The 12,430-nt window shown below is 46.9% G+C and overlaps 2 protein-coding genes across 2 annotated transcripts; one reads left to right on the top strand and one right to left on the bottom strand.

Annotated features, from left to right (window-relative positions):
* Positions 1 to 246: 246 nt before the first annotated feature.
* LOC123084658 (probable serine/threonine-protein kinase PBL7) lies at positions 247 to 2,419 on the top strand. The gene is made up of 2 exons (XM_044506135.1): positions 247 to 1,156; positions 1,234 to 2,419. The coding sequence occupies exons 1-2, from the start codon at positions 889 to 891 to the stop codon at positions 2,349 to 2,351; spliced, it is 1,386 nt and encodes a 461-aa protein (XP_044362070.1). The 5' UTR covers positions 247 to 888; the 3' UTR covers positions 2,352 to 2,419.
* Positions 2,420 to 2,693: 274 nt separating this feature from the next.
* LOC123084660 (stomatin-like protein 2, mitochondrial) lies at positions 2,694 to 5,914 on the bottom strand. Its single transcript, XM_044506136.1, has 8 exons — positions 5,463 to 5,914; positions 5,192 to 5,341; positions 5,048 to 5,105; positions 4,882 to 4,974; positions 4,093 to 4,125; positions 3,435 to 3,526; positions 3,266 to 3,325; positions 2,694 to 3,154 (listed from the first exon to the last, which is right to left on the bottom strand). Exons 1-8 carry the CDS (start codon positions 5,856 to 5,858, stop codon positions 2,948 to 2,950), a joined length of 1,089 nt encoding a protein of 362 aa, XP_044362071.1. The 5' UTR covers positions 5,859 to 5,914; the 3' UTR covers positions 2,694 to 2,947.
* Positions 5,915 to 12,430: the final 6,516 nt, after the last annotated feature.

Raw genomic sequence — 12,430 nt, 5'->3', positions numbered from 1 at the left:
AAGGCGACATGTTCACAGTTAGGTGTGGCGGAGATGCGTATGTTGAGATGGATGTGTGGCCACACGAGGAAGGATCGAGTCCGGAATGATGATATACGAGATAGAGTTGGGGTAGCACCAATTGAGGAGAAGCTTGTCCAACATCGTTTGAGATGGTTTGGGCATATTCAGCGCAGGCCTCCAGAAGCTCCAGTGCATAGCGGACGGCTAAAGCGTGCGGAGAATGTTAAGAGAGGGCGGGGTCGACCGATTTTGACATGGGAGGAGTCCGTTAAGAGAGACCTGAAGGATTGGAGTATCGACAAAGAGCTAGCTATGGACAGGGGTGCGTGGAAGCTTGCTATCCATGTGCCAGAGCCATGAGTTGGTTGCGAGATCTTATGGGTTTCACCTCTAGCCTATCCCAACTTGTTTGGGATTAAAGGCTTTGTTGTTGTTGTTGTTGTTGTTGTTGTTTGGAGATGGCAATAATTGAATTGAATTGAGTTGAGCATCACTTCACTCACTTGCTTTGATGTCTGAATCCTATCCTATCCTATCCTATGTGCCTGAAACAAGAAGCAAGCTAGGGATAGATAGATAGATAGAAAGAAATGTACCTAGTAACTAAAATTAGGAGGGGGGCATGCATGCATGCACTTGGTGCTTAGGCCTGCCAGCCGGGCAAACCATCAACCCTACGTTTGTTTAGCTTAGCATGTGGGTGGCATGGCATGGCATGGATTCCGGCGGGCCGCCAATGACCTTGCTCATCGTGTCGATTGGGATTGGATCGAAGAATCGAAACAAAATGGATTGGATTGAATGCTTGGGCAAATTCTTTCTATGTATCGTTAGGTAGTAGAATAGAATTTGCTCAAGCATTCACCACCTAGCAAGGAAGGAAGGATGGGCATCTTGTGTTGCTTCCAGTCCGGCGCCGACAAGCTCCTGGATCATGGTCATGGTGGTGGTGGTGGTGGTGGTGGTGGTGGTCCGGCGGCCGTACCTTCTTCCACAACCAAGAAGCCGCCTCCCCGAGACGCTCCAGCCGTCACCGTCCGCCCCCCTAATCTGCTGCGACGAGATGACGATCATCAAGAGGAGGAGGGCGCCCGCAGCAGCAGCAACAACAACAACCTTGCCACCCTCGTCGATGAGATTGTTGCAGAATCAGGTACCTACATTACATACATAATGATATATAGATAGGTGAGGTGAAATAAGAGACACTGAGATTTGCAATGTGGGCAGCGACGCACCAGCACAACCGGCGGGTGGCTGACGAGATCCTGGGGATGAACAAGGAGGAGGCGGCGGTGACGGCGCGCGCATTCACATTCGCCGAGCTCTCGGAGGCCAGCGGCGGGTTCCGGGTGGACTCGATGCTGGGCGAGGGCGGGTTCGGGCCGGTGTACCGTGGGCGGCTGCGGGACGGCACGGAGGTGGCGGTGAAGCAGCTGGACCGCAACGGGCTGCAGGGCACGCGCGAGTTCCTGGTGGAGGTGCTCATGCTCAGCCTCCTCAAGCACCCCCAACTCGTCACCCTCATCGGCTACTGCGCCGACGCCAACCACCGCATGCTCGTCTACGAGTTCATGCCCCAGGGCTCCCTCGAGGACCACCTCCTGGACCTGCCGCCGTCGTCCCGGGGGCTCGACTGGGCCATGCGCATGCGCATCGCGCAGGGCGCCGCCCGGGGCCTTGAGTACCTCCACGACGCCTCCCGCCGCCCCGGCCCGCCCGTCATCTACCGCGACTTCAAGGCCTCCAACATCCTCCTCGACGGCTGCTTCCGCGCGCACCTCTCCGACTTTGGCCTCGCCAAGGTCGGCCCCGTCGGCGACAAGACCCATGTCTCCACCAGGGTCATGGGCACCTACGGCTACTGCGCCCCCGAGTACGCGCTCACGGGCAAGCTCACCACCATGTCCGACGTCTATAGCTTCGGCGTCGTCTTCCTCGAGATCATCACGGGGCGGCGCGTCATCGACACGTCCAGGCCCCGTGATGAGCACAACCTTGTGCAGTGGGCGGCACCGCGCTTCAAGAGCAAGAAGCGCTTCAGGGAGATGGCCGACCCGCTCCTCCGCGGCGCATACCCAACCAAGGGGCTCTACCAGGCGCTCGCCATCTCCGCCATGTGTCTGCAGGAGGATGCCACCATGCGCCCCTCCATCGCCGACGTTGTCACGGCGCTCGACTACCTCACCGGCGTCGCCAAGCCTTCCCCTCCCTCTCAACAACAGTCGCCTTCCCCTAGCCCTAGCCCTACCCATCCTCAACAACAGTCGCCTTCCCCTAGCCCTAGCCCTACCCATCCTCAACAACAGTCGCCGCCCAAGGAGGAGGAGGATGATGCCACTGACTAGCTATTAACAACAAACATGCATATCTGTCCGTGCAACATGTATACATATATGCAAAGCAAGTCTTGTTGTTATCTGAGGGATTATTTTCTCTACAAGTAACCTAACCTGGTTTGTGCATGCCCGCCCGTCCGTAGGATAATAAGATTTATTTATTTCCTGCTGCTACAACAACAATTGACAACAAACAAAAGAGCCAGCACAACAACAATTGACAACAAACAAAAGAGCCAGCACAACATTAACAATCAACTTAACTTAGGCAGCATTCTTTTGTAGTAAAATCTATCAGATTTCATGCCCCCCCAAAAAAAACTGTAGCAACAAAAACTTGACAAGAAAAGCTGAAAACATCGTTGCACCAAAACTAATAAAATATCTCATGCAACATATTCAAAGGTTGTGCGTGTAACACCACTCAACTCAATTCATATAGAGAGACAAAAAGCTTGCTCTCAAAGCTGCTCCTAGCAAATCAGTAAATCTTCTCTCGTGACAAAGTTGCACTTCCTCCCTAGCAATCTATCTATCCAGTCTAGCTATTCATTCCTCTCCTTCCTAACAGAAAAGAAAAGAAAAGAAAAAAGAAGATACTCTCTCTACTTGTGGTGCTCAAAGGTGCCGAGGTCGCTCACGGATGGCATCCCAAGGGACAAATCAGCCTCCTCTTCTGCCCGCTTGCTGGGGCTGGGGCTGGGGCTTCCCAGCGTCAGTTTCTGCTTGTACGTGTGGTTGTATATCTGGAGCGCCTGGGCAATCATTGTCCCCGGGTTGCCTGCGTCGCTGGGAAGAAGCATCGTGTTCGTCTGCAGTTTGGCAAAACACACACGCATCAGTAAGTACAATGAAATTTCATATCAGCTAGCAAACGCCAAGAGTCGTGTATATACTATAATTATTAAGATTCAACAACTCACACTTCTAGCCAGTTCACTGAATGCTCTGATGTACTGTTCAGCAATCCTCAAGCTGGCAGCCTGCAGTACAAATCACAAGCAGCCATGTATGTTTTGTTAGGCAAAAGCAAAATCTTAATTCAAGGAACGAGCAACTATTCCATCAAGAAAAAATAATAATATGTGATACCTCCGTGCTGCCTTCAGTTTTAAACGACTCTGAGACCATCCTGATCCCTTCAGCAGTGGCTTGCGACCTGGCAAGAATCGCTTCAGCTTCACCTGGTGTCCACATAGAAAAACAAGCGTAAGTCCAAGAGTCAAGCAACACTTTTTAGCTTCACCAGACCAGAGGGCAACAATCGAAATATGTTCCAAGCAAATAATAAATATAGTAGAAATGACAAGACTTTGGTTTTGTCAACTGGGACATTATTTATTATAATCAGAATAGCTCTTCAAGTATGTATAGTCGTCCAACAATACAAACAGTAGAACTGAACATCTGTGCTAAAATGCATACTTGATGTTTCATGAAATTCATTGCCATAAGATGCATGTGTCTAGCTAGTGAACCTTCTGTACAAGTGAGACATAATTTAAACCCCTGCCCTGTGTAGAAATGCATCAGGTTCAATCTCCTTGAATGGATGAGGGAAAAAAATACATGCAAGCAGAAAGAAATTAAGAACAAGTCCATGAGGCGGTATTATCCATTATTACTTCCAATCCTAACAACAGTTGCGAGGAATAGCAGGACTTGCAATCCTAACATTATTTTGACCAGCAGAGCAAGCAAAAATATTTCAGAATCTGCGGGGCAGGATAATAAAACAGATGTCACGTACCCTTTGCTTTGTTTGCATTTTCCATCATAGCACCTGGCACAAGAGAAGAAAACAAAACCTGGAGTTAAATCTCTAGTTTATTGTACAAAACATGGTGTAAGAGCTCAAACAGAGTTGGCGATACGAGTTTGGTCTGATGAAAACTAACACTATTAAGGGCAACATCATCAGTCAGGTAGCATAGCAAGATTCAATTTACAACTTATAACTAGCATAGCACATGGGCTGAACATAAGGTAGCAAGCAGGATTCAGTGTGCAACTTATCATGGCATAAAAATAGAATGTTGTTAAACTGAAGGGCCCATACAAGTTTGGTCTGATGAAATCGAACACTGTCTACTTGGCAACATGAGTATGGTAGCAGGATTCCAACAGTGTCTACTGGCAATATCAGTAAGTTAGCAGGATTTATTAGTTTGCAACTTACATATAGCACTAGTATATAATATGGGGTGAACCAGAGCACTTGTCAATATCAGTCAGGTAGCAAGTAGTAGGATTTAGTGTTGTTAAACTGATTGTGCAACTTATCTCGCATAAAAACAGAATGTTGTTAAACTGAAGAGCAGTTTGCCATACGATGAAATCCGACACTATATGCTTGGCAGCATAAATCAGGAAGCAGGACTTAATTTGCAACTTGCATCTAGCACTAGTATATGGGCAGAGCACTTGTCTGACATGAGTCAGGATTCATTGTGCAACTTTATCATCAGATCAGATAAATAAAAACTGAAGAAGGTTGTTAAACTAAACAAGAAGAATCAAGGTTAGTAAAAGCTACTACCTTCAGACTCGAGGATCTGAGCACGTTTCTTGCGCTCTGCTGCGGCCTGCATCTCCATGGCCTTCTTGACTCCATCTGGAGGAGTGATGTCCCCTAGAAAGATAGACAAGCATCAGTTGAAGAAACATACTCTAGTTGAAGAAAGAAAGAAAGAAAAGAAACATACTGATTTCATAGCGAAGACACTTCAAACCCCAAGTTTCTGCTGCCTCATTGATTGACTTCTGTAGTTGGGAAACAAAACAGAAGAAATCTCTATACTGAAGATAAGTCCCTCTGAAGAAGATGAAGATGAAATTATAATACATACCACAATGTTGGTGTTGAGCGTGTCCCTCTCCTCAAAGGTCTTGTCGAGGGTAATCTTGCCAAGTTCACTCCTCATGGTTGTCTGCGCAAGTTGGATGACAGCATAGACGGGGTTCTCCACGCCGTAAGAGGCCATGTAGGGGTCGACGATCTGTTTCGATTCCAATCCAATCGACATTAGATTCGATTCAGTTCATGAATAGTACTAAGTAGAGTAGATTCTTCTTCTAAGCTAAACAAGAATCGAAAAGGAAATCCAAGAAAAATCAAACCTTGACGTATAGCACCCCTCCGATCTGTATCGAGACGTTGTCCTTTGTGATTGCCGAGTTGTCCGGGATGGGGATGGCCTCCTCCTTGAGCGAGTGCACATAGGCGATGCGGTCCACGCCGGGCATCAGGAGGTGGATCCCCGACGACAGGGTCTTGAGGTACTTGCCGAAGCGCTCCACCACAAACGCCTTCTTCTCCGGGACGATGCTCAGGCCCAGGTTCGCCGGGGTCGGCGGCGGCTCGTAGAACGACGGCGACGGGTCCCCTCCTGCTGCGCGGTACCACCGTCCTTGCGCCTGCAGCACCGCCGGCAGCGCGAGGCCGGGGCTGGCGGCGGAACGGAGGAGGCCGGGGGCGGCGCGGCGCGCCAGCATCCGGGTCGCCGCCATGGACATCGTTGGCTGGGTCTCGACAAGAATTATTATTTGGACTGGATTAGATTCGACGGTCGCTTGGGATTTACTTTATTTATTTATTAAGAAGAGAAATATTTTCTTTCCTTGCTTCCAAGAAAAGAAAAGAACGCACTAGAGTTTCCTATTACTTTAAAATATTTTAGTACAAGATTTAGTCATTGTGAAATTCAAAAATAAATAAATAATACTTTAGCACCAATATATAGTTTGTGTTATTATTAAATAAAAATAACAAACAAGAGATAAACCTATTTGATATAAGTTGTATAAATGAAAAAAAATATTATGATTTTTATTTAGAGTTATGAATAACTCAAAATATTTAATATAAATTTGCATATGGAAGCATGCTACAAAAGGGTACCAGCGGCGTTTCTTTGCGCCTGCAGCAGCATCTTGTACAAAAACAAAAACAAAACAAATACTAGTACTACGGATATATAATGCCTATCCATCCATCCATCCATCCACCCTATTGCTCTGCTCCGATCCGATCATTGCTCTGCTCCGCTTCGCTCCGATCCGACCATTGCTCTGCTCTGCTTCTCTTCTTCGGACAAACAGACAGAACCCATGCCCTCGCCCTCCGCTCGATCCCTCGTGACCGCGGCGGGTGACAGAACCCCTCACCGGCGGAGCGGAGGAGACCGGGGGCGGGGTGGGGCGCCAGCATCCGCGTCGCCGTCGACATCGCCATCCTAGGACTTTTTTTTCAAGACGGATCCAGATTAACTATTCGATAGAAACGACGATGGCTGGGATTTATATTTAAGGTAAAGACTACTTCTTTTCCTTTTCTTGCAAGAAAAGAAAAAGGAAAGAAAAAAGGATTTAAAAAAACATTCTTTTTTTTTCTTTTTCTCTACTACTATTAAAAGAGCAAACATATTCTTTTCTAAACGCATCCCAACACATGTACACAGAACATCGAACCAATTTCCACCTTACAATCTGTCCCATTTGATTGAATATAACCGTCAATCGTAATAATAGCCCCACCAAAATGTACGTTTAGCAAATTCTATAGGCAGATGAAACTCACGAAACCTTCCGCCCCTCCCATAAAAAAAACCTTCCGCCCCTAGCGTCTGTCTAATAATGAGCAAAATTTCAGAAGAGATTGACAGCAAGATTACAGGAATTCAGCCCCCGTGGAGGACCCGAAACTCTAAATCTCATCCCCACCCCCTTCATGACGCCGACAAACTCTCGCTATGCCTTTGACGTCCATGTCGTTGCCTCATCCTCTCCAATTCGCGAAGCAGGTTAGACACCGCAGTTTCTGCTCCTTTAGACCCCGCCTCCATTGCAGGATCCGCCACACTACTCCTCATGCGGACACATTGGCCTAGAATGGATGTCGCTGCCTCTGATTACTCACGCTATGGTATGCCCTTGCCGCGCTTGGACGGCTACTCATGATCTGGATGGAGCCCTTTGCCTTGCACCTGAAGGAAATATGCCCTAGAGGCAATAATAAAGTTGTTATTTATATTTTCTTATACCATAATAAATGTTTATTATTCATGCTAGAATTGTATTAACCAGAAACTTAGTACATGTGTGAATACATAGACAAACATAGTGTCACTAGTATGCCTCTACTTGACTAGCTCGTTAATCAAAGATAGTTAAGTTTTTTAGCCATAGACATGAGTTTTCATTTAATGAACGGGATCACTAGTATGCCTCTACTCGACGAAATTTTGCATGGCTGTTGTCGACTTAATTCCGCACAATTCCACCGAAGGAATCGTCAAAGCGATGCTCGAGGAGGTGGTGGCAGCGGATACAAGTTTGTTGTCCAAAAAAACAGCATGGTCACACGGGGGCAATGTTGACGTTGAGCCCCCGGGCTCCATGGATGATTCCTCCATGATCTGAGAGAGATCAGAGTTGATGTTGATGAAGGTCATTGTCCGGACATGACGATCCGACGTGGAGTATTGTCCTCGGTCGAGCCAAGGTGACCAGTCGAGCCGGTGACGAAGATGCCAACGTTCCAGTTAATCTGCAGACAAGCCATTGATCCTTTACTGATCACACAGCGGAACTCTCAATAAAAGCACCATTGTCGGTGTCAAAATCGGTGGATCTCGGGTAGGGGGTCCCAAGCTGTGTGTCATGGATCGATGGGTAACAGGAGACAGGGGACACGATGTTTACCCAGGTTCGGGCCCTCTCTATTGAGGCAATACTTCCTGCTTGATTGATCTTGATGAATATAAGGTTACAAGAGTTGATCTACCTCGAGATCATATGTTGTGGTCTAAGACCTAAGGGTATGATGAGTAATGTCATAATGATCTATCGACTAGCCCGGCCTCGGCTTATATAATGTACCGGAGGCCTAGGATAACAAGAGTCCTAACCGAATACGTTGGTGGAGAGGAGTCCTTGTCTTGATCACCAAGTCTTGTGAAATCTTCCTCGTGTATACTTCGGTAGTCCGAACTGGCCCATGAGTAAACGGCCATGGGGGTCCACGGCCCAATCCAACTGATCGGGAGACGACGTGGTGAGTACCCCCTAGTTCAGGACACCATTAGTAGCCCCCTGAACCAGTCTTCAAGTTGGGGATGCTCCTCGATTCTTCTGAACTGTTCTTCATCTTCGGTCGTCGGTCTTGAAAACTGGTTCAACAAATCTTCTCATCTTCGATCTTGAGTATCGCCGAAGTGAATCCGAAGGGTTTACAAATCGGGTATCCGAGGAGCCCCTTTAAGTTCTCGGCCTTTATCAATGCCTTATTATTTTTCACGCCATACCTCGGGTTTGAAGTTGTTCCCGCGCGGCGTTGTCCTCTTGCATCCGAGCTCCAATGCCGGACTGCATTCGAGGTATGTTTGGCAGCCAAGCACCAACGCTGGACTGTATCCAAGCTCCACTACGCCAGACTATATCCAAGCTCCAACGCCGGACTGTATCCCAGGTATCATAGATAACCTTGGTTCAAAAAAGTTGAAGGAGTTTAGCCAAGCTTAATACCAGAAATGCCCTCTATGGAGCCAACCACTTACAACCGAGCTTTATGTCGGACTGCTTCCGAGATGATGCACCACCTCAGGCTCGGGCTGATTGTTTGCGGTTTATTTACTGACGAGATATATAGCCAGTAGCCCTCAAGGTGTGTGTCGGCCTAAAATCCGAGATGCACATTAGAGGAGATAGTGATCGGCGGACGGGCCCTTGAGAGAGGGTCGTGAGAAGTCACCGTGATATATTAGCGTGATGCCGGATAAGTCCCAGATGGTACTTATTGTTGTCCGAAGACGCGCTTGTCCATAGTTCGGTCATGCCGAACATTGAGCACTTTGAATTTTCTGCATTGAATAGGCAATGCAGTAGCCCCCGAACCACTGGTCGGGTGGCAACACCAGATCAGGGGATCGATGTGCCCCTTTAGTATTTATAAATAATGAGCACGAAGCCCAGTAGCCCCCGAGCCTTAATGTGGGCACGGGTGGCCGAATTAAGGATCGATATCCATAGTATCACAAATTATGTGTAATGACTCTATGTATCCAAGTACTTTACATCATTAATGCTCAGATCTGCATTGTACAAAACTTTGTTGACCGACCTTCGGCTTCAACCTCCTCGGCCAGCAGCCGGGGAGTGTTTGTCTTTTTTTATAAAGCCTTTTGAGGGCAAAGATTTATGGCAAACAAGGCAATCCGAACATACAATTTTATAAACAAAGGTACGTGGAGAGATATGTTATATTACTTTTTGATGTAAGAAACATCTTCCAAAGAAAATAGTCCCGCTATCGGTTCCTTTCCTTGGGTCGTCATGCTGACCATGATCATGAAACCTCAACTCTGATCAATGTGGGAGGAAAATATTGAGGATTTAGTTCGGGGAAAGTTCCTGAACTCTATGGTATTAATGAACCAAAATTTTCACTTCCGTCGTTGCCAACCAATGTGATCCTTTAAGATTGCTAGCTTTCGGTTTCACCCAGTCTGAGGTACTAACACGGATGACCCGGTAGTAACAATCACAGAGGTGCTCCCTTTACCGCCTAGCCGAACAATTGGGAACGTAGGGGTAAGCACAGGAGCTAGTGTGACACCCCCGATTTGACCGTACACTAATCATACACGCAAATGTGTACGACCAAGATCAAGGACTCACGGGAAGATATCAAAACACAACTCTAGACACAAATTAAAATAATACAAGCTTTATATTACAAGCCAGGGGCCTCGAGGGCTCGAATACATAAACTCGAATACACAAGAGTCAGCGGAAGCAACAATATCCGAGTACAGACATAAGTTAAACAAGTCTGCCTTAAGAAGGCTAGAACAAAAGCAACACCGATCGAAAAGGCAAGACCTCCTGCCTGAGAGCCTCCTAACTACTCCTGGTCGTCGGCAGTCTCCACGTAGTAGTAGGCATCGACGGTGGCATCTGGCTCCTGGGCTCCGACATCTGGTTGCATCAACCGGAAAGAAGAAGAAAGGGGGAAAAAGGGGTAGCAAAGCAACCGTGAGTACTCATCCAAAGTACTCGCAAGACTTACATCAGATCTAAACTAAGTATGCACCTGTATCAAAGGAAATGGGCTGTATCTGTGGACTAAACTGCAGAATGCCAGAAGAGAAGGGGAAAGCCTAGCCTATCGAAGACTAGCATCTTCTGGACCCACCATCTTGCAGCAACAGGAGGGAGTAGAGGAGCATAAAGTAAAGTAGTAGAAGTGTTATCAACCTCGGCCAGAGATCCTTTCTCGACTCCCTGCGAGAAAGCAATCCTAGAGCCATACTATCCATTTCTCATCACCATCCATTACTCGTCACAAGTATCCAGTTCTAGTTGTATCGATCGAGATACAACTCCAAGTGTCCGTTACCGTAGGACAGGCTATCGATAGATGTTTTCTTCCCTACAGGGGTGCACCAACTTACCCACCACGCTCGATTAACTTCGGCCGGACACACTTTCCTGGGTCATGCCCGGTGATGACCCACAAGTATAGGGGATCTATCGTAGTCCTTTTGATAAGTAAGAGTGTCGAACCCAACGAGGAGCAGAAGGAAATGATAAGCGGTTTTCAGCAAGGTATTCTCTGCAAGTACTGAAATAAGTGGTAACAGATAGTTTTGTGACGGGATAAATTGTAACGAGCAACAAGTAACAAAAGTAAATAAAGTGCAGCAAGGTGGCCCAATCCTTTTGTAGCAAAGGACAAGCCGAAACAAACTCTTATAATAGGAAAAGCGCTCCCGAGGACACATGGGAATATCGTCAAGCTAGTTTTCATCATGTTCACATGATTCGCGTTCGATACTTTGACAATTTGATATGTGGGTGGACCGGTGCTTGGGTGCTGTTCTTACTTGAACAAGCATACCACTTATGATTAACCTCTATTGCAAGCATCCGCAACTACAACAAAAGTATTAAGGTAAACCTAACCATAGCATGAAACATATGGATCCAAATCAGCCCCTTACAAAGTGACGCATAAACTAGGGTTTAAGCTTCTGTCACTCTAGCAACCCATCATATACTTATTACTTCCTAATGACTTCCTCTAGGCCCAAATAATGGTGAAGTGTTATGTAGTCGACGTTCACATAACACCACTAGAGGCTAGACAACATACATCTTATCAAAATATCAAACTAATACCAAATTCACATGACTACTCATAGCAAGACTTCTCCCCTGTCCTCAGGAACGAACGTAATTACTCACAAAGCATATCCATGTTCATAATCAGAGGAGTAATAATATGCATATAGGATCTGAACATATGATCTTCCACCAATTAAACCAACTAGCATCAACTACAAGGAGTAATCAACACTACTAGCAACCTACTAGCACCAATCCCGGACTTCGAGACAAGAATTGGATACAAGAGATGAACTAGGGTTTGGAGATGAGATGGTGCTGGTGAAGATGTTGATGGAGATTGCCCTCTCCCGACGAGAGGAGCATTGGTGATAACGATGGTGATGATTTCCCCCTCCCAGAGGGAAGTTTCCCCGGCAGAACAACTCTGCCGGAGCTCTAGATTGGATCCGCCAAGGTTCCGCCTCGTGGCGGCGGAGTCTCATCCCGAAAAGTTCCTCCTTATTTTTTTCTCACTGAAAGACCTCATATAGGAGAAGATGGACGCCGGAGAGCCACCAGGGGGCCCACGAGGTAGGGGGCGCGCCCTAGGGGGGGGCGCCCCCACCCTCGTGAGCAGGGTGTGGGCCCCCTGGCCTTCATCTTTGGCGAGGATTTTTCTTTATTTATTTTAAGACGTTCCGTGGAGTTTCAGGACTTTTGGAGTTGCGTAGAATAGGTCTCTAATATTTGCTCCTTTTCCAGCCCAGAATTCTAGCTGCCGGCATTCTCCCTCCTGATGTAAACCTTGTAAAATAAGAGAGAATAGCCATAAGTATTGTGACATAAAGTAAAATAACAGTCCATAATGCAATAAATATCGATATAAAAGCATGATGCAAAATAGACGTATCAACTCCCCCAAGCTTAGACCTCACTTGTCCTCAAGTAAAAAGCCGATAACAATAAATATGCCCTCATGT

This window comes from Triticum aestivum, chromosome 4A (assembly GCF_018294505.1).
Source record: "Triticum aestivum cultivar Chinese Spring chromosome 4A, IWGSC CS RefSeq v2.1, whole genome shotgun sequence".
NCBI lineage: Eukaryota > Viridiplantae > Streptophyta > Magnoliopsida > Poales > Poaceae > Triticum > Triticum aestivum.
Note: the sequence above shows the minus strand (reverse complement) of the source record. Positions and strands in the feature narration are given on the sequence as shown.